Below are 19,580 nucleotides of genomic sequence, written 5' to 3'. Positions count from 1 at the left end.
AGACTTTGTATTCATTGACGGGGGTCTGTTGAATTGATCGGACGGTCTTGACGTTCCAGGGGTGAAATGGCATCCGGATGAGCATGGAGTGATCGGCTTCGACTGCAGGAATAGAAAATGGTAGGGGAAACAGGTTATATTGCAGTCTCCACTGTGCATGTTGTGCTAATCATTATCGCAGTGTATTATATTTATTGGTATGGGATTAACTTGATTAATTGCATAATTAACTTTGGTTTAAACACAACCTGTTAAGCCGAAGACAAATGTCCACAGGTGTGGACAATTAGTAGGATTATAATCCCCTCCAGTCGTCCGTGCTGTCCTCCATGCTAACAGATGCTAACAGATGCTAACAGATGTTAACATACGCTAACAGATGCTAACATAAGATAATATAAGATAACAGATAGTAACAGATGCCAACAGACGCTAACAGAGGCTAACCAATTCTAACAGATGCTAAAAGATGCTAACAGATGCTAACATAGGCTAACAAATGCAAACAGATGCTAACAGAAGCTAACCGATGCCAAGTGATGCTAACAGATGCTGGGCCCTGCTAGGTACATCCAGGCGGCCACCTCCCCCAAAGACGTGGTGATCCTGGTGGACGTCAGCGGCAGCATGAAGGGGCTGAGGCTGACCATCGCCCGGCAGACCGTCTCCTCTGTCCTGGACACGCTGGGGGACGACGACTTCTTCAACATCATCGCCGTGCGTCCTGTGTGTGTGTGTCTGTATGCCGTGTGGATGTGTGGATGTATGGGTGTGTGTGTGTGTGTGTGTTTTGTGTGTGTGCGTGTGTGTGCAGATTTGGACACCCTACTGAGCTTGGGATAGGATGTGCGCATTAAGTGTGCGTGTGTGTGCACGAATGTGTGTTTGCGTTTGTGTGTTTGTGTGCATGTCCAGAGAGAGAGTGTGTATATATAGTGGAATAGGTTGAACATTATGTTTGTGCATTGTGTGCCCACACAATAGCTATTGTATGATTGTGTGATTGTATAGCAACACTATAACTTATTCCATATCAAGATAGAGATGCCCCAGTACAGTTTGTGCAGGTTCATATGGTTCCAACTACTGTATAAACCTCATACACAGAATACCGTATACACAGAACTAGCGTGATAGCTTATGCCTGCTTCAATGCATTCCGTCACCATAAACAGATTGTGTTTGTTTCCAGTACAACCAGGAGATTCACTACGTGGAGCCCTGTCTGAACGGGACGCTGGTCCGCGCAGATAGAGCCAATAAAGATGTGAGTCCCATTTGGATCGGCAAGTCGTTATTGATCGTATCACGATGATTAAGGTTGTTCAGTCACGCTCTCTCTCTCTCTCTCTCTCTCTCTCTCTCTCTCTCTCTCTCTCTCTCTCTCTCTCTCTCTCTCTCTCTCTTTCTCACTTCTTTCGCTCTTTCTCTCTCTCTCTCTCTCTCTCTCTCTCTCTCTCTCTCTCTCTCTCTCTCTCTCTCTCTCTCTCTCTCTCTCTCTCATTCTCTCTCTCATTCTCTCTCTCTACCTCTCTCTACCTCTCACTCTACCTATCACTCTACCTCTCTCTCTCTCTCTCTCTCTCTCTCTCTCTCTCTCTCTCTCTCTCTCTCTCTCTCTCTCTCTCTCTCTCTCTCTCTCTCTCTCTTTCTCTCTCACTTCCTCTCTACCTCTCTCTCCCTCTCTCAGCATTTCCGACAACATCTGGATAAGCTGTTTGCCAAGGGGATAGGGCTGCTGGGCGATGCTCTCACCGAAGCGTTCACAATTCTCAGCGATGTAAGTTCAAACTACCTCTGACTGCAGCTGTGGTCGTTCTCTCTGTATAGCGTCATTTATGTCCCCTGTTTTGGTTCCTACACTTTATTCTTGTTGATATTATCTATGAATTTGTGTGTGTGTGTGTGTGTGTGTGTGTGTGTGTGTGTGTGTGTGTGTGTGTGTGTGTGTGTGTGTGTGTGTGTGTGTGTGTGTGTGTGAATTTGTGTGAAATGCAATATTTAAAATCAATCCAACTATGATTTGTGCCTCCACGTAAGCCCATACATTTGCCCTTACAGTAGTTCTTGGGCCCCTATGAATCTAGATTAATTTACATTTAAATAAAAGGGTTCACCTTGAATCTATTTTAAATTCCCTCAATTTACGAACTTTTCCAAAGAAATAATTTTACAATAGTTTGCCTTTTCACAACAAAAGAAAATCGAACAAGGGGTGTGGCTTGGAATCAGGGGGCGTGGCTCCGCGTCGATACGCTCCAGCGCTCCTCCGAACACGGAAACGTCCAGTGCAGTCTAAAGCATGATTAATGGCTCTAATTAATGCCAATGATTAATAACGTCACTGATTGGAACACAAAGCAGATAAGGAGCGCGGCCGTTTGGCAGTTCCTTTTTTATCTCCCTGGTTTCAGCCCAGCTTTGGATCACCGCAGAGGCCGAGAGAGCTCGACGTCTATACGTCTACGTTTGTCAGATTAATTAAGGACCTGCAGTGAATATGGTAATCAGGTACTGGCTTACCTTTTGATATGCATTGTTACTCCCCCGAAAAGTAGATGATTCCACAGTCCAGCCAACAGGCAGGTCGAAACGAGAATGGCAGCAATTTATCACTTCTGATTTTTCGTTTCTTTTTTTTCTGTGTTAGGTGTGTGTCTTCTCCTATAGCAATGCTTGTGATGCTAGTGCGGTAGTTTATACAATAATGGAACGATTTTCAAAATAGCCGCATCACTTCACTATAGCTAAATGTATGAGGTAGATGTATATACAGATTAGGGAAACATACAGTGCCTTATTTTAAGATTACTGCGCTTTATTTCTAATCAGATAAGCAATTTTACTGAAAAGCAGCCCACTATTTGTTCTTCGTATAGGCCTTTCCATACTGACTCAAATTGTGACGTGCTGAATTTATTTTTGCTCATTTGGTTTAGAGTTATAGGTGTGTGTGTGTGTGGGGGGGGGGGGGGGGGGTGTCTCGCGCGTATGTGCGTGCGTGTGCGTGCGTGCGCGTGCGTGTGCGTGCGTGCTTTTGTGAGACTGCATCGCTCAGCAGAGTGGGGACTGTGTGTCATTGTACTTCTCTCATTCACTTTGCTACAGATCAATAAGCCACTTAATTACCCCTGTTGCTCCGCTGCCACCTCATCCAAGTGGCACACTCGGCCTCAGTCAAGTTTATTCACCTCACGAGTGTTGGGCTGGCTGTGTTGCCACCGGCTGCCTTCCACACACATTGAACCTCATCATCACCATCGGAGGGAATTGATTGGTGCATGTGGAGAACTTGCCACCATTAATGACTGTGAGATGCGGGGATGAACACATGGATATTGACTTGGATAGGTGTAACTGAATCCAGTTTATTCAACATAAGTGACTAATGTATACACATGATTCATGAACAAACTATGATGCCATTTAACACCCAGTTTAACACACATCAGCATTTTTTTTCCGGGAGTGTAGTGAGGGCAGTACTGGTAGATAATGAATGTTTTGAGTTTGTTTGTGGATGACTATGAGTAGGGGTTAGCATATCAGTGTAAATCTGACGACTACAAGCACGGGCTGACTCCACTTTTTGATTCTGATTTGTTTAAGCCACACCTCCCAGTTCTGTGAAGGATTAACACAATCAAAACGTGATCCTTATTATGTCCAGAAAGCCTTTCTCTCTCAGCTTATCCACAGTTACAAAGAAACAACCGAGAGACCGACCTACTCCCATCTTTATCTATACCTGCTGTAAATGAGTAATGTGATTTGATGATGATGATTCTCTCACTCACTCACTCACTCACTCACTCACTCACTCACTCACTCACTCACTCACTCACTCACTCACTCACTCTCTCACTCTCTCTGTCTTCCCCTCCCTCCCCCAGTTCAACCAGACTGGTCATGGGAGCACATGCAGCCAGGCCATTATGCTCGTGACTGACGGAGCCACAAAAATGTATGACAGCGTTTTCGAGAAGTTCAATTGGCCGGACAGAAAGGTGGGGCTGACCAATGAAAACAATTTGTCTGACACACACACACACTAACCGGCCTTCACCCCTCTCTTCTAAATAGGTAATTAGGAGTCATTAACATTCAGTTTCTCATGCCTTTTGCGTGTGGTGCATATTTTATTCGAGTGTGTGTGGGGGAGGGGGGGGCAAGATGTAGATTTTAATATAATGTGTCAGCTGGAGCTCATGTTTTGACGTGTGAGAAATTGCTTTCCAGTTTTATTACTGCTCATGCCTCTGGAAAGTATATTCGGCGTTAATATTATGTATTTCCATCTGTTGACCCACTACCTTGCGATATTTCCCTCCACCAGAAGGAAACATGGGAAATGAACAGCTTTTCAAGGATAGCGTGTGTCTGTGTGTCTGTGTGTGTGTGTTCACACGCAGCCCTCTCCCAAAGCAATCACCGCCGCTGTGAAATGCATTATTACCGCAGAAGGACATGAGTACTGAGTACAGCGTTTCACAAATCGTAGGGCACCAAAAATGTAAAAAAAAATCGAAATCGCACCGAAAACACAATTGACTGTGTTCTGGCGCGGTCTCTCTTATCTGGTGGCTTCACGGACCACATCAACAGCAGGAAACAGGAAAATAAGAACCCCACTCACATCATGGAGTTGTGTGTGAGGTCCCATCAGGGGTGACCTCCAGGCCCCTCATCAGAACTCAGCTGACTGAGCTCGCCCCCTTTACCTCCTGGAGCTCTGTGGATGCTAGGGGGCTCTGCTCCCCAGCCTTACCCCAGACCAAGCACCCTGGGCCGGCTGAGCTGGGAGGGTTTTAAGGGGGGGGGGGGGGAGAGGGGGGGGCTCCTGCTGGCCTCTTCCCTGTCTCAAAGACCTTTTACGGGAACCCAATTGAAATGAAGTGAACCGCTATGCTATTCACAGTGCATCAAAAACAACAGCTTAGGGGCTTTTTGTCCGGCCTATCAAGCATATGTGTGTCGGCACAATGGGGCAGTATTTGGCAGGGCACCCCATCCCCCCCTCCAACACCCTGCGGGCCACTATGTGGCAGCCAGTCAGAGTCTTCTGTATGCTTTGTGCTTAGCGCAGCATCTGGGGGCAATGAGGCTTGGCGGTGCTGGCAGTGAGTGGCACACAGCCCTCTGAAGGACACAAGGAGACGTCGAATGTCACCGCAGAGTAGGACCACTGTGAACAGTGCAATTAAATAAACCAGAGATAATAAATGCATAATCATCATGCAATTATGTGCTCAATTATATTTATACTTGCACAATTGTCTATACATATATATATATATATATATATATATATATGGTCAATTACATTTATTTATATATATATATATATGTATATATATATATATTTTTTATTATATTTCTATTTACATTTTTACAAGAAAGAAGAAAGTAACCGAATTTAATAATAATGTTGAGTGAATATGAGTGAATAAGTTAAAAAGGAAAAAGAAAGCGATCCAACAGAATAGGTGAGGATAGAGAGCAGGTTTTAGGAGACAAAAGGTGCCGAGTGTGGAACTCAAACGACGCGACTCCTCCCCCCATCTCGGCTTCTGCTGGCTCCGAGAAGAGAGGGAGGCGGCGGGAAGATGAATCACCTCTTGTTTTGCATGTGTCTGTTTATTATCTGAAGCCCGCTATCTGTGAAGGGGCTATCATCTCTGTCTCCCCTCACAGGTACGCATCTTCCCCTACCTGATTGGCCGGGAGTCTGCGTTCGCAGATAACCTCAAATGGATGGCCTGCGCTAACAAAGGTTCCCACCCCTTTTTTGCCTCCTCAAATCACATGGTGCAGTGTGTGTGTCTGTGTGTGTGTGTGTCTGTGTGTCTGTGTGCATGTGTATGCGCGGGTGCCTTCTTATGTGCATGTGCACACGTGCGTGTCCAAGTGCTGGTGCAGGAGTCTTTCCTCGTGAGAGGCAGTGAAGTGGCTCTCTGGGGTCAGGGGTCAATCTGCTTTAATCCTTCTTCCTGTCAGCATAACCCCCTCCCTCCCTCCCCCCCCCCCCCCTCCACCCTCCTCTCCCCCTCCCTCCTCCCCCCTCCCTCCTCCTAGGGCGCTGATGGCTCCCACATGTCAGAGCTCTGGATGAGTGCCCTCTGGATGGCAAAGTCACAGCCAGGGAAACACTTCGCACTGAGGCGGGGGGGGGGGGCGACGGGGGGATAATCCACGCAGTGCTCCCTCTTCAGAATCCCGCCGTGAAATAAACGCTCTTGTCACCAGTGAAGAAGTGGCAGCACGACGCGGAGTGGATGACAGACGTCACAGAGACCTCCACCCCCTCCGCCTCCTACCCCTAACCTCTCCCCTGGCGTTCCCCTCCTAAGGCCGGGGGCCGGGGCTGGGGCCGGGTTCGTGTGGGAGCCGCGGTTCTCCTGTCAAACGATTGAACCGTCCGCGGAGGCATCCCTTCGTACCCCAACAGCACACAGGAGGCTGCGGAAGTCTGCGTTATGTCACGGAACAACTATAAAACGAATAACTTACTAACAACACAACATTACAACTATATATGAAGACTCACTCGATCCGAGTTCACTGTAGACTCTGCGTAGCCTTCACCCTTACCCCCCCGCCCGGCCCCCCAAACCCCCACACATCCCTCTTACTCACTAACTGGATTGTTAGTGCTTGGCACTTGGTTCTATGAACATCCTTACTGTTCCGACATTGATGTATTGTTTCTCTTTCTTCTAACAAATGTACTTATTGTAAGTCGCTCGGGATAAAAGCATCTGCTAGATTCCCTAAATGTGAATGTAAAATGTATCAAAGCATGTGGATATTTGAATTCATACAATTTGGATGAAAGGATTTTTGCAGATGGAAAAAATGTATATATATAGATAGATAGATGGATGACACTTTGTTAATCCTCCTGAAGAGAAGTTCTTGTGTTCCAGCACACTGTGTAGTTGGGTTGAGTGTGTTGGGACACACACAAAAAGTTGAACTTTATCTGCCATCGCGTGGACGAGGGAAGCAGGAGCTGCTCCGACCCTCCCAGGTTCACCGCTGTTCCCCGGCGGGGTTGACTTTATAATGGATGTTTTAACATCAGCGCTTTATTATCAATAACTTTCTAGATTCATAGATTTGTGCTCTCGCTCCCTGCTCCTCTCTCTCCCTCGGTGTGTGTGTGTGTGTGTGTGTGTGTGTGTGTGTGTGTGTGTGTGTGTGTGTGTGTGTGTGTGTGTGTGTGTGTGTGTGTGTGTGTGTGTGTGTGCTTGCATGCATGGTTGTCTGCATGCATGTGTGTTTGTGCATGTGTGTGTGTGTGTGTGTGTGTGTTCATCACAGGTTACTTCAGTCAGATCTCTACCTTAGCTGACGTCCAGGAGAACGTCATGAGGTACCTGCATGTGATGAGTCGGCCCAAAGTCATCGACCACGAGCACGACACCGTCTGGACAGAGGCCTACGTTGACAGTGCAGTAAGTATCACTATACCTCCTAGCACAATTACATAACTGTATTATGGAGTGCATTGAGTATCTCTGCCTCCATGTTTTTTGTACATACATTATTTTTGTACATTGCATCCATATTTTAAACAGTGTAGCACAAAAAATACTTTACTGTATTATGATAGTATGGTAAGTATATCTACATCCATATTTTGCTGAGTAATAAACTACAGTACAACAGTGTAGAGTGTGGTGGAGTATGTAGTGTGTCAGGTATGTCTGCATTAATGTCGTACACTGTACAACAGTATAGTACAGATAGTGTGTTCAGTATTTACGCATCCTGATTTTACACAGTAATTCAGTACAGCATAACAGCATATTAACATTACAAATATGCATACAACGCAATGTGTTGAATTATGAACATGTAAATTGCATGCAGTACAGTATTGTATTTCTCTGCGTGTGTGTGCGAGCGCACGTGTGCCTGAATCAGTGTGTGTCCATGTGTGAGTAATTCTAATCATTACCCTTCATGCTGTTAGATTAATTTGTCATTACGGGCTTCATTAATTTGCTCGGTTCTTTCCAAACGTACATCTGTGTCCGGAATGGAAAGCAAGAGGTGCAATCTTAGAAAACCATCCAAAGTTCTGGCTTTGATAATAAGGTTTCCTTTATCTCCCAACAGCTCTCCCAGGCTTATCGGGTGAGTATTTATGCATGCAGTTTTCCTGATGCTTACATATATTTAATTGATGCATTTATTTAAATCAGACGTTATTCCAAGTCCACCTTACCATCTCTGGCCCCTTCTGTACACATACAATATAGACTGGGAGCATGGAATTATTAGTCATTTCTCGTTATGATTATGAATGTCTCTCACATTGTATCTGAGTGGTTTAACCGCGGAATTAGTATTAATTATACAAATTCCTGTTTGTTGAGGGTTTTAAACACACACACACACACACACACACACACACACACACACACACACACACACACACACACACACACACACACACACACACACACACACACACACACACACACACACACACACACACTGTGAGGTTGTCCTCTGGAGTGTGTGTGCTCTTGTATCTCAGCCTCAGACACACCATTCATCATTCTGTGGATCATTGCCTTTTATCTCCTAAAGCCCATAATAAAACTGACATTGGAACGGAGAGCAGGGAAGAGAGAGAGAGGGAGAGAGAAGGGGGGAGAGAGGGCGAGAGAGAGAGAGAGAGGGAGAGAGAGGTAAAAGGGGAGGCCAATGAAAGGCGGAGCACAAGGTCATTTCTCGGAGGGATGTTAAGCATGTGATGCAGGATATTTCCTGGTTCCCCCATCTCCTCTCTCCAGGTGCTGTGTATGAGGCAGAAGTGATGCAGACAGAGGGGGTGGGGAGGGGGGTGGAGGCAGAGACGGGGGATGACGAAGGGGGTGGAGACACTGGGGAGTGGTGCTGTCAATGTAGCGGCATGTCACTGATCCTTGTTGTTAAGCAACCGATACAACACAGCCGGGTGGCACGGTTCAGGGGCACGCACGCACACGCTCTCTCTCAGCCACACACACACACACACACACAGACATATCAGTACACATAAACACACACACATAAACATAAACACACACACATAAACATAAACATAAACACACACACGCACACAAAAACACACACACACACACACACATACACACACACACACACACACACATAAACACACACACACACACACGCACACAAAAACACACACACACACACACACACAAACACACACACACACACACACACATCACCACGCATGCAGACACATAGACATGTAGACGCACACACACGCACACACACGAACAAACACACACACACTAACATAAACCCGCACATGCAGACGCACACGCATGTGGACACACAAACACACACACACACAAACACACACAGCCGGCAGCGTGCTGAGCAGAGGGAATAGCAGACCTACTTTGAGAGGGCTCATGTGTTTAATCATGTCAGCCTTCATCCCAGTGAGCAGCCGTCCGCTCGCCGCCATCACTAAGCTCTCACCCCCCCCCCCCCCCGTACCCCGCGTTATGTATCATAATTATGTTCAGATGTACCGCATGCGGGCGAAGAAACCCCCCCCCCCCACACACACACACACATACACACACAACTCATCCTCCTTGGGGGTCTGCTGTGTGTTTTAACAGCTGAAAGACAAGCGGGCCCCCAGCATGATGACCACCGTGGCCATGCCCGTCTTCAGCACCAAGAACGAGACGGTGAGATTGGCGGGGTGTATGGAGCGGGGAGGAGTGAGCGGAGAGCAGAGAGCAGCAGATCTCGTGCCGCGGGGGGGGGGGGGGGGGGGGGGGGGGAGGTATGTGTTGTGTGTGGCTAATGGCCGCCGTGTGCATCTCTCCGTGCAGAGGAACCAGGGCATCCTGCTGGGAGTGGCGGGAACAGACATCCCTCTGCAGGAGCTCATGAAGATCATCCCCAAGCATATGGTACCCCCGATCTCCACAGAACCGCCGCAGTTGTGCTGTGCATGAGAGTCCTCTCTCCATCTCTTGCTGTCTCTACTTCTCTCTCTCTCTCTCTCTCTCTCTCTCTCTCTCTCTCTCTCTCTCTCTCTCTCTCTCTCTCTCTCTCTCTCTCGTGTGTTCTGTAATGAAAACGTTCCTCTAACATTAGCGTCCTCTCTCATGTGTGTGTCTGCCGTGTGTCTCTGCAGCTCGGGATCCACGGCTACGCGTTCGCCGTCACCAACAACGGCTACATCCTGACGCACCCTGACCTCCGACCAATGGTAACTCACTCTCCCCGGCGCGGCAGAACTAGCATTTAGCCAAGGCGTTGTTTTTTTTTTGATCAATCCACCTTACAACGGCTTGGCTCGGCACCTTTCACCATGCCGAGCCGCTATAACCACTGACTTGGCTTTTTCCTTTGACTTTTGTTTACTTGGAAAAACACAACAATTCAAAATGCATTACTGAGAACATGACCTGAGCTCCTCTATGGCCAGGCTCCTAGAGACACATGTACTGTGTGCGTATGTGTTTGTGGGGCGTGGGGCAGGAGAACGGGAGTTCAACCTGGGCTGGTGTAGTCTGTAATCCCCACCTTTTCCTTTGATGTATGCATGCAGGATAGAGGCCACTCATAAGGGCTGGCCGGCCTGAGATTTCCCAGAGGTAATTTGTCCCCATGAACCTGGCAGTCCACAGCTACTAACTCTGGGACCCTGAGTTCCACTGGCACTATGGCTGTGCTATTAGTCAACCTGTGTGTTCCTGTGTTCGTGTTATTACTTTCTTTCTCCCTCTCTCTCGCTCACGCTCACGCTCTCGCTCTCTCTCCGTGCAACTCTCTCTCGTTCTGGCACTCTCTCTCTATCTCTTGTGCTCTCTCTCTTTGTCCCTCTCACACTCTCTGTCTTGCACCTCTTCTGTCTCTTGCTCTCTCACTCTCTGTCTCTCTGTCTCTCTGTCTCTCTCTCTCTCTCTCTCTCTCTCTCTCTCTCTCTCTCTCTCTCTCTCTCTCTCTCTCTCTCTCTCTGTGCATTGGTCCTGTGTTACTTTTTCGTGAGGTGTCTCTTCTTTTCTGCCTTCGACTTGTGCTGTGATTTGTGGTCGTTGTTGATTTTGTTATTTGAAACCATGGTTGAAGTAACACAACATGTGAAACCCATCGATAGATGTTATCGATTCCATTGTGTTATTTGTTTTCGCACAGTACAGTTGGACATAATATTATAATTATATATTTTTTACTGATGAGTTAATTGTATTCCCTTGATTGTATTCACCTCAAACCTTGATTATGAATGAAAAAAACTAAAAAAAATAAAAAACAAGCACATCCGAATTCATGTTAATAATTGTTAATGTAACACATAGCAGTGAAAACAAGCGTTTCCACAAAACTTCCAAAAAGTTCAAATTGACATTGCGGTGCCACAGTCGTCTCCTTGTAAAGGAGCGTTATGAGGGAGGTATGACCGCGATGTGTGGTCTCGTCTGTGCAGTACCAGCAAGGCAAGAAGAGGAGGAAGCCCAACTACAGCAGCGTGGATCTGTCCGAGGTGGAATGGGAAGACAAGGACGACATTGTATGTACCCCACCCTTCACGTACAGACGTCCCCTGTTTATTTGTTATTATTATTCCATATATATTCATAGTTATAGATGTTATGTATGTAAGAAGCATATGGTGTTGGGAGAAAATGATAAACATTAAATGACGGAGATGTCTCCCCTTATCTCACCTTGTTTCATGACTGAGAAAGAATAGGATGTAGCCATTATCACAGTCTTAACTGTTACCACACACAGACCAGCGAATCAATCACTTTTTCATTGTGTTTGTGTGTGCATGTGTGCGTGCATGTCTGTCCGTGTGTGTGCATGCATGTGTGTGTATATGTGCTTGCGTTTGTGTGCACGGGCATGTGCGTGTGTGTGCGTTTGTGTGTTCTCCCAAAGCTACGGAACGCGATGGTGAACAGAAGGACGGGGACTTTTTCAATGGAGGTGAAGAGGACCGTGGATAAAGGGGTGAGAGTGCTGATGAAGATGTTTTGCTCCCATCCACCTCCCTTCCACCCCCCCCCCCCGGTCCGTCTGTCTCATTCACTCTGCTCTCTCTCTTGTTCTTCCAGAAGCGTGTCCTCAAGATGCACAATGACTATTACTACACCGACATTAAAGGAACTCCATTCAGGTGCAATAGAAAAAAAACAAAGAACACAACACAGTCCCGAATGGCCCTCCGGCGAGTGGCAATGCGTTTAATGTCTCCATTCTCCTCGAGTTTAGTGGCGTACGTTCAGGAGACTCAAATGCCTTCCCCTCTGCTTCTTGTGCCTAAAGCGTTGGAGTGGCGCTTTCCCGAGGCCACGGGAAGTACTTCTTCAGGGGCAACGTGTCCGTCGAAGCCGGTAAGCCGCTCGCATCCGGCAATACCGCTAAACATCAACATCAGCCATGTCCATCCGGGTGGTCCGAGTCCCGGTCCAAACCCATTTGGTTTAAGTGTGTGTCTATGTGAGGCCGTGTACGACTGTGTGGTTGGTTCAGACCGTGGCAGCGCTGGAGCGTAACTGATTCCCGTATGTTCTTCAGGGCTCCATGATCTGGAACAGCCAGATGTTGCGCTGGCAGATGAATGGTAATCCCGGGCTGACATTCTGGGGGCCTTCATGCGTTATATGGGTTACGGCCCAGTCTGGGTCCCGGGCCACGCAGCATGGAGCTAACCCTGTTGTTGTGTTTTGGATGGCAGGACCTACTGCAACACAGACGAGCACCTGGAACACCGGCCCCTCACCCAGATCCAGGCCATCAGGCTCTTCCTGACCGGCCGGCAGCCCCACCTGAAATGTAGGTTACCGGACCCAGACCAAGGGGTGTGGAAGGGCTGATGACGACATTCGTTATGTAGGCGTCCTTGGAGTGTTACGTTCAGTGTAGTCTCGGTAAAAAGGCTCAAGATTGATATCTGAAGACTGATGGCAGACGAGGTCCAACGGGGCGTTTTGCCTTCTTTCCGGTTGTCTTTGTACTAATCATGTTGCCGGAGTCCGAAATCTGTAAGCACGTAATCGGTGAACCCGATCTCGGCCAGCCCTAGTAAACTGTTAAAAAAGTGTTTGTAAAGGTTCCCTCGGTATATATATAATATCTAAAACAGGAAACAAGGCCTAGCTCCACCCTTTTCTGATTTTGGTTTCCTGCCCGGGCTCGGTAGCTTCTCCCCCCAGGAGTTCGGCCACGTCAAAGTAGGACTAAATGTAAATGGACTGCATTTATATAGCGCTTTTCTAACCATTGGCCACAAAGCCACAAAGCGCTTTACAATATTGCCTCACATTCACCATTCACACACACACCGACGGCGGAGTCAACCATGCAAGGCGACAGCCAGCTCGTCGGGAGCTAACAGTCAGGGTGAGGTGCCTTGCTCAAGGACACCTCGACACTCAGCTAGGAGGAGCCGGGGATCGAACCAACAACCTTCAGGTTACCAGCCAACCCGCTCTACCTCCTGAGCTACTGCCGCCAGGACAGCTTGATCCAAGATTACATCCAGGGTCAACGTCAGTGATCTCAGAGGCCTTCCCTGTGGGTTCCTTGCTGAAGAGTGTGTTGTCCTACTGCAGGCGACCGGGAGCTGATCCAGGAGGTGTTGTTCGACGCGGTGATCACTGCTCCTCTGGAGGCCTACTGGACCGGGCTCGCCCTCAATAAGTCAGAGTAAGCACAGGTTACACAACACGAACACACAACAATTTCTTCCGTCACCTAATTCAAGTTCTCTCATGTATACGCAAAGGCCTCTGTATTTTCGCTGATAACGATGTTTGGCACGCAGGAACTCGGACAAAGGCGTGGAGATCGCCTACTTAGGAACACGCACCGGCCTCTCCAGAACCAACCTGTTTGTGGTTCCTGAGCTGCTGTCCAATCAGTGAGTGCGGCGCTCGACCCGTGTCTTAATTTTTAGGGGACCTGTCGAAAGGTTGCCCTCGTTGATTTAATGTGTCGTGTTTTGGTCCACCGCTCCCCTCTCTCCGTGTCCTCCTCAGAGACTTCCTGACAGCCGAGGACAAGGAAGGTGTGTTTAACGCAGACCACTTCCCACTGTGGTACAAGAGAGCCGCAGAGCAGGTCCCGGGAACCTTCGTCTACTCTGTTCCGTTCAGCTCAGGTAGAACGAAACTTGTTCGCCCCTCAAAGTCAAGCATCGCATGACGATAGCCGGTTGCTAGATTGGCCTTTATTTATTTATGAACCAATCGTCGATTGAATTACGCTTGGCCCGCCATGCACTAAACACCATTGTAATAGCCAGGTATATTTAAGAGCCAGGTTGTCATTAGGAACACTAAATTATCATAAAATAGAGCCGGTTTTGGATCGCTTTCAGAGCTGCCTTGCGTGTAGCATAATCAATAAAGAATTGAATATCTGTCAGCTGCGCGTGGGATGTTACTTGAGCACAGGTTTAGGGGTTTACAGCTAAATTCCGCCATCTACTGGACGAAAATTGTGATGTCTTTCTTATCATCCAAACAGCATCGGAAAATAAGAGTGTGGTCTTGGCCAGTACAGCAATTCAGCTTCTTGATGACAGGAAGTCTCCTATTGTTGCTGGTAAGGAGTACCTAAATCAACACTGAAAATATCAAATTCAATATATGTCTTCATTGAATGTGTTTGCATGTGTATTTGAATTCAAATGTAGCTGTGGGAATCCAAATGAAGCTGGAATACTTTCAAAGGAAGTTCTGGACTGCCTGCAGACAGGTAACAGCATAGAAGTCGTCAACATTCGTCATGTTTTACTGGCATTTAAATAGGATTCATTAACTTTGTGTTTCTGACAGTGTACAGCTCTGGACGGGAGGTGCAGCATTAGCTGTGAGAGTGGGGTGAGTCTGCAGTCTACTCTTTTTGTGGTTTCCTTTGGTTTTAACACAAGATGGCTGTGGTTTTAACTAGCTTCTGATTTGACGTTTCTCACAGGACATCAACTGCTACCTTATTGACAATAACGGCTTCATTCTTGTGACAGAGGAAATTTCCCAGGTATTGCCCTCCTCTTTCTGCCTATGCATGTAGCTATGCGTTGGTCTTCCTTGATTAAAAATATCGTTTTTGATTTAAAAGAGGTTTTTTTTCAGACAGGGCTGTTTTTTGGTGAGGTTGAAGGTGCCGTCATGAACAAATTACTCCAAATGGGTTCATTCAAGAGGTTAGGTCACGTGATCACTGGTTCTATAAAATGTTGCTTTCGTGAGACTCTTCAACCAGGCTAAAAACCACAATACTAAATATGGAGTTCACAGTGGGACTTTCTTATGCTTTCTTGTCTGAAGGATCACCTTATATGACTACCAGGCACACTGTAGAGACTATGCGGGCAGCAGCGACTGCGCGCGCACTTTATTAAATGTGAGTATGTTCTTCATCCGGCCAATACAATAGCCTGCGTGTGTGTACACATAACAAGCATAAAAAGCCACATGTTAAGATGCAACTATAAGATTTGTGAACATCAAGTTGTCAACCTCTCTGACTCTGCTGCTACAATAGCAAAATCTCAGAGATATGTACATAATAGGATTCTTTCATTCAATTTCAGCCCTTCTCGGTTGTAAAGTGGATTTTGACTGAGGTCATCATGTAAGCCAACACAACCCAAACCGCTAGAATTCCTTAAATCACGATACGAAAGCAATGAATGGATTATCTGATATTAAACCGTGTGCCGTTAATTCTCAGTTTTCTGCTGGAGTTCAACTTCTACAGCTGGTGGAACGTCGGTCTGTCAGTGAAAGGTAAGCCCCCCTGTGTGTGTGTGTGTGTGTGTGTGTGTGTGTGTGTGTGTGTGTGTGTGTGTGTGTGTGTGTGTGTGTGTGTGTGTGTGTGTGTGTGTGTGTGTGTGTGTGTGTGTGTGGTTCCACGCAAACAGTTATGCTGAATGAACTGTGTGTCCCACGTTCAGCCCAAAGGCCTCAGGGTAAGACCAAGATGGTTCCATGCGACACAGAGTACCCTGCCTTCGTCTCTGAGCGCACCATCAAGGAGACGACCGGAAACATAGACTGTGAGGGCTGTTTCAGGTACGGCTTGTTCCACCACAACAAAAGCAACAGGTCTGCATGAAAACCACTGCTTTGGCTATCGAATCCTGTAGCAGCACATTTTAGGTGTCATTTTGTTGCTGCTGCTGATTTTCATCTTCTCAGAGAAGATTCAATAAATTTCATCCCAATAATCAAGTCAAATCTCGAGTCATTTGATCGCCCTCATTCCCGTTTCCTCTCGTCCCTGTGTCTTGCAGATCATTTGTAATACAACAGATTCCCAGCAGCAATCTCTTCATGGTCGTCGTAGAGAACAAGTGTGACTGCAGCTCTGCACCTCCAGTCACCATAGATCCCATAGAGATCATGTATATCCTTCACTCGATTAAAACGTGTGTGAATGTGGTTTTAAGGCAGCAGGCAACTAACCGCTTTCCGTTTCACTTGTCCTGAGATGTTTCTGTGCATGTAACATAATGTAGAGCCAAGGCTGAGAACAGCAATGTACCAGGTTTGCCTTAACCGCTTTGTACACAATGAGTCACTGAAATGTGACAGACTGAAGTTTCAGAAGGACAGGAAAAAGCCAGAATCTTGTCATCCTTTTCACCCAGAGGTGTGTGTTTGTGTGTGTGTGTGTGTGAATTTAACATTTTTAACAGGGATAAATTAAACATAAACTGAATCTTATTGTGTGTGTGTGTGTGTGTGTGTGTGTGTGTGTGTGTGTGTGTGTGTGTGTGTGTGTGTGTGTGTGTGTGTGTGTGTGTGTGTGTGTGTGTGTGTGTGTGTGTGTGTGTGTGTAAGACACATTAAGCTGTTACAGCCATTTTATCATTCGTAATCAATGTGCTGAAGCTTGACCATCCAGCACTAGATTGCAAATGGCAGAGATGGCCTCCTGTACATTCAGTGTGTTTCCCGTTGTTCGATAGGAAAACGCCATGGAGTGCGGATCGGCGACAGGCCTCTCTAGCACTCTGACCGCAGCCCTGTTCCCCCTGCTGACCTCGCTCATCAGCAGGTGACTAAAGCCTCGCCAGCTCTTCTGGGACCCAGGAGTGGACCTCAGCAGCCCCAACTAAGCAGACCACATCTCATTCACAGACCAAACCAAGCTTGTAACACATGAGTATATATAGAATATGGCCCATCCAAATGGGATTCGTTCACAGCGCCTTACCAAAGGGAATTTCACTGAGAAGAAGAAGAACTCTGCTTCTTTGTCACTAAAAGATTAATTTATATTTATGGAGTGAGGGAGAAAAAAGAGGAAGGGTTTGCTGCAGCTTAGATACGTAAATAAAAATTCATTGTGGTTGATAGCAGACATCTTGTTTTTGTCTGACTGTACGTAGACGACGGCCACAAGCAAACAGGTTGAGTTTGGAAGGAGAAACTTAAATGTCCATACATGCTTCTCTGGTTTATTGTGATTACAAGTATTTGTTGTATGAATGCAGGCAGATTCCCCATTATACCTTTGGTAAATATATCAAAATACAAAATACATATGGCAACACTCGATAGCTAAATTCTTGAAAATATTCCACAGATTGCTGCTAAAACAAAGTAATGTTCTTTTTCTTCACGTTCCCTCTTTGTAAATGTAAAGACATATAATTCAAGCTAAATATGCATGTCAACTAAATACAATTTATAAGAATGTTACATTGGCCATAATAAAGAAGCCATATTTATCATGTTGACACAAAAAAGACCTGAATAAACACAAAGACATATTTTTCACCATTCAACCATTGTTTTTGTTTGTAAGCCTTTGTTCATATGCACGTGTGATACATACATCTTCGTAGTTGCAAAGTCATTGCCATACTTTTCTATAATGTGGCATTCACATTGTTTTGAGGCACGGCACTAAAAAGCGAACTAGGCAAAACAGGGTTTGTTATCCCAGTGGCGTGGGTGATTAAGTTATTCTTTTTTTAATTTTATTTTTTTAAAGGGCACAAAATACTATTGTAGTCGTCAGAGACACATAATCACCCCATCGGCCCATCTAACACCCCTCCCGCCCACAACCCCGCTCCCATAAGAAAATAAAAAAAGGATATCCAGGGACATGAGGTCAATTGGCCTACAGAAGGTCAGATACCAACGTCTGGTTGGGTGAGCTGGGCTCCGCTGAGACATTGCTGTTCACGTGGTAGACCTTCAGAAGCACAAATCCAACCAAAGCATTGAAGTTAGTCTGACTTTAAACTCGTCGCCAAAGTGATAAACCACCTTTAACTTAATAAATATGAACAGTAGAGTGAGACAGGCTTTTTAATCCTGATTAAGAGTCTTCAATAATTGACTACATCATCCAATGAGGTTTACTTTATTCTATTTTTGTGTTTTACTTACCGATCCAGCATTAAGACTTCGCATTGCCATTGTGTTTTTTACAAAATAATCCCATAATTTAAGAAACGTTCAACAAAGATGCATACACACATTGCAATAGCTACGTTGTGTTTCTGGAATAAACTTTACTATGGGGTCATTTTCAATCATACAGATCCATTTTATCATAGCGTTATTTGCATAGTTATACCACTTTAAACTCACTCTTTCTCCGCCTCAAAGTGTGCAAAATAGCCAACAGCAGAATGATCAGAAACAGAAAAACTCCAACATATACTATCCGTATGACTGCAAACTTTCTCAATGGGGTTCCTGTAATGAGACAGAAGGAGATATTTGTGTTGGTTTCACTTCATATGGTTTAAGGGAATTATCACAATTCTATGGTGAAATATGGGATAGCAAAATCAAGAATAATCACAAGTTTTGTCAAGTAATCAAGCATTTAATTAACAGGTGATAATTGGTAACAATTTACAATAAGGTACATTAATAAACAATTCACTAATATTCAACCATTCATTCATCATCTTACACTTTAGTTTAACTTATTATGTAATTACATATAATTACAAATTATTGTGCAATTGATTGAGTCAATCAGTTACTAAAGACACCACAAAGAGTCATTAACAAACCCCCACCCCCCAATCACACACGCCCACACACACACACACACACACACACACACACACACACACACACACACACACACACACACACACACACGCACGCACACAATAAGATTCAGTTTATGTTTAATATATATCCCTTTTTATTCACGTTATAAATGTCCCGTGGGGCAAATTAAATTCACCCTGTAGTGAATTTAGCAAATAAATTGACTATGAACACAATGAATATGTTTTGGCACCTGAGGTGGGATTCACCACGGTTATGGCAGCAGTGGTGGGACTGGCTGATGTAGGACTGGCTGGAGTAGGACTGGCTGGCATAGGACTGGCTGACGTAGGACTGGCTGGCGTAGGACTGGCTGGCGTAGGACTGCCAGTAACAACTGGGAGAGAAATAGTTCAATAATTTAATCTGAGGCTAGTCTCAGTTGGCTAGACTCAACATGAGGACCTGCTACTTGCTTCTTGTCACATCAGCTGAGTACAGTACAGGAAATGAATCCAATCAGTAATAAAGCAAACATACTGAAGTATA

At 45.9% G+C, this 19,580-nt stretch overlaps 1 protein-coding gene across 1 annotated transcript in view; it reads left to right on the top strand.

Annotated features, from left to right (window-relative positions):
- cacna2d3 (calcium channel, voltage dependent, alpha2/delta subunit 3) overlaps positions 1–17,797 on the top strand; it is a gene marked incomplete at its 5' end in the record, with an annotated part of 18,853 nt that extends 1,056 nt beyond the window's left edge. Inside the window, 32 exon segments of the mRNA XM_030375118.1 lie at positions 60–120; positions 567–717; positions 1,193–1,267; positions 1,691–1,780; positions 3,894–4,007; positions 5,695–5,773; positions 7,324–7,457; positions 8,125–8,142; positions 9,654–9,725; positions 9,873–9,953; positions 10,181–10,255; positions 11,477–11,560; positions 11,935–12,006; positions 12,111–12,172; positions 12,322–12,389; positions 12,574–12,619; positions 12,734–12,831; positions 13,611–13,704; positions 13,823–13,918; positions 14,037–14,158; positions 14,527–14,604; positions 14,696–14,757; positions 14,838–14,882; positions 14,977–15,039; positions 15,135–15,205; positions 15,330–15,405; positions 15,596–15,636; positions 15,736–15,791; positions 15,959–16,076; positions 16,298–16,410; positions 16,574–16,656; positions 16,976–17,797. Coding sequence (XP_030230978.1) covers positions 60–120; positions 567–717; positions 1,193–1,267; positions 1,691–1,780; positions 3,894–4,007; positions 5,695–5,773; positions 7,324–7,457; positions 8,125–8,142; positions 9,654–9,725; positions 9,873–9,953; positions 10,181–10,255; positions 11,477–11,560; positions 11,935–12,006; positions 12,111–12,172; positions 12,322–12,389; positions 12,574–12,619; positions 12,734–12,831; positions 13,611–13,704; positions 13,823–13,918; positions 14,037–14,158; positions 14,527–14,604; positions 14,696–14,757; positions 14,838–14,882; positions 14,977–15,039; positions 15,135–15,205; positions 15,330–15,405; positions 15,596–15,636; positions 15,736–15,791; positions 15,959–16,076; positions 16,298–16,410; positions 16,574–16,656; positions 16,976–17,068 — 2,591 coding nt within the window.
- Between the last annotated feature and the right edge of the window lie 1,783 nt (positions 17,798–19,580).

Source organism: Gadus morhua, chromosome 13 (assembly GCF_902167405.1).
Source record: "Gadus morhua chromosome 13, gadMor3.0, whole genome shotgun sequence".
Lineage (NCBI taxonomy): Eukaryota > Metazoa > Chordata > Actinopteri > Gadiformes > Gadidae > Gadus > Gadus morhua.
This window is presented reverse-complemented; position numbering and strand designations above follow the sequence as displayed.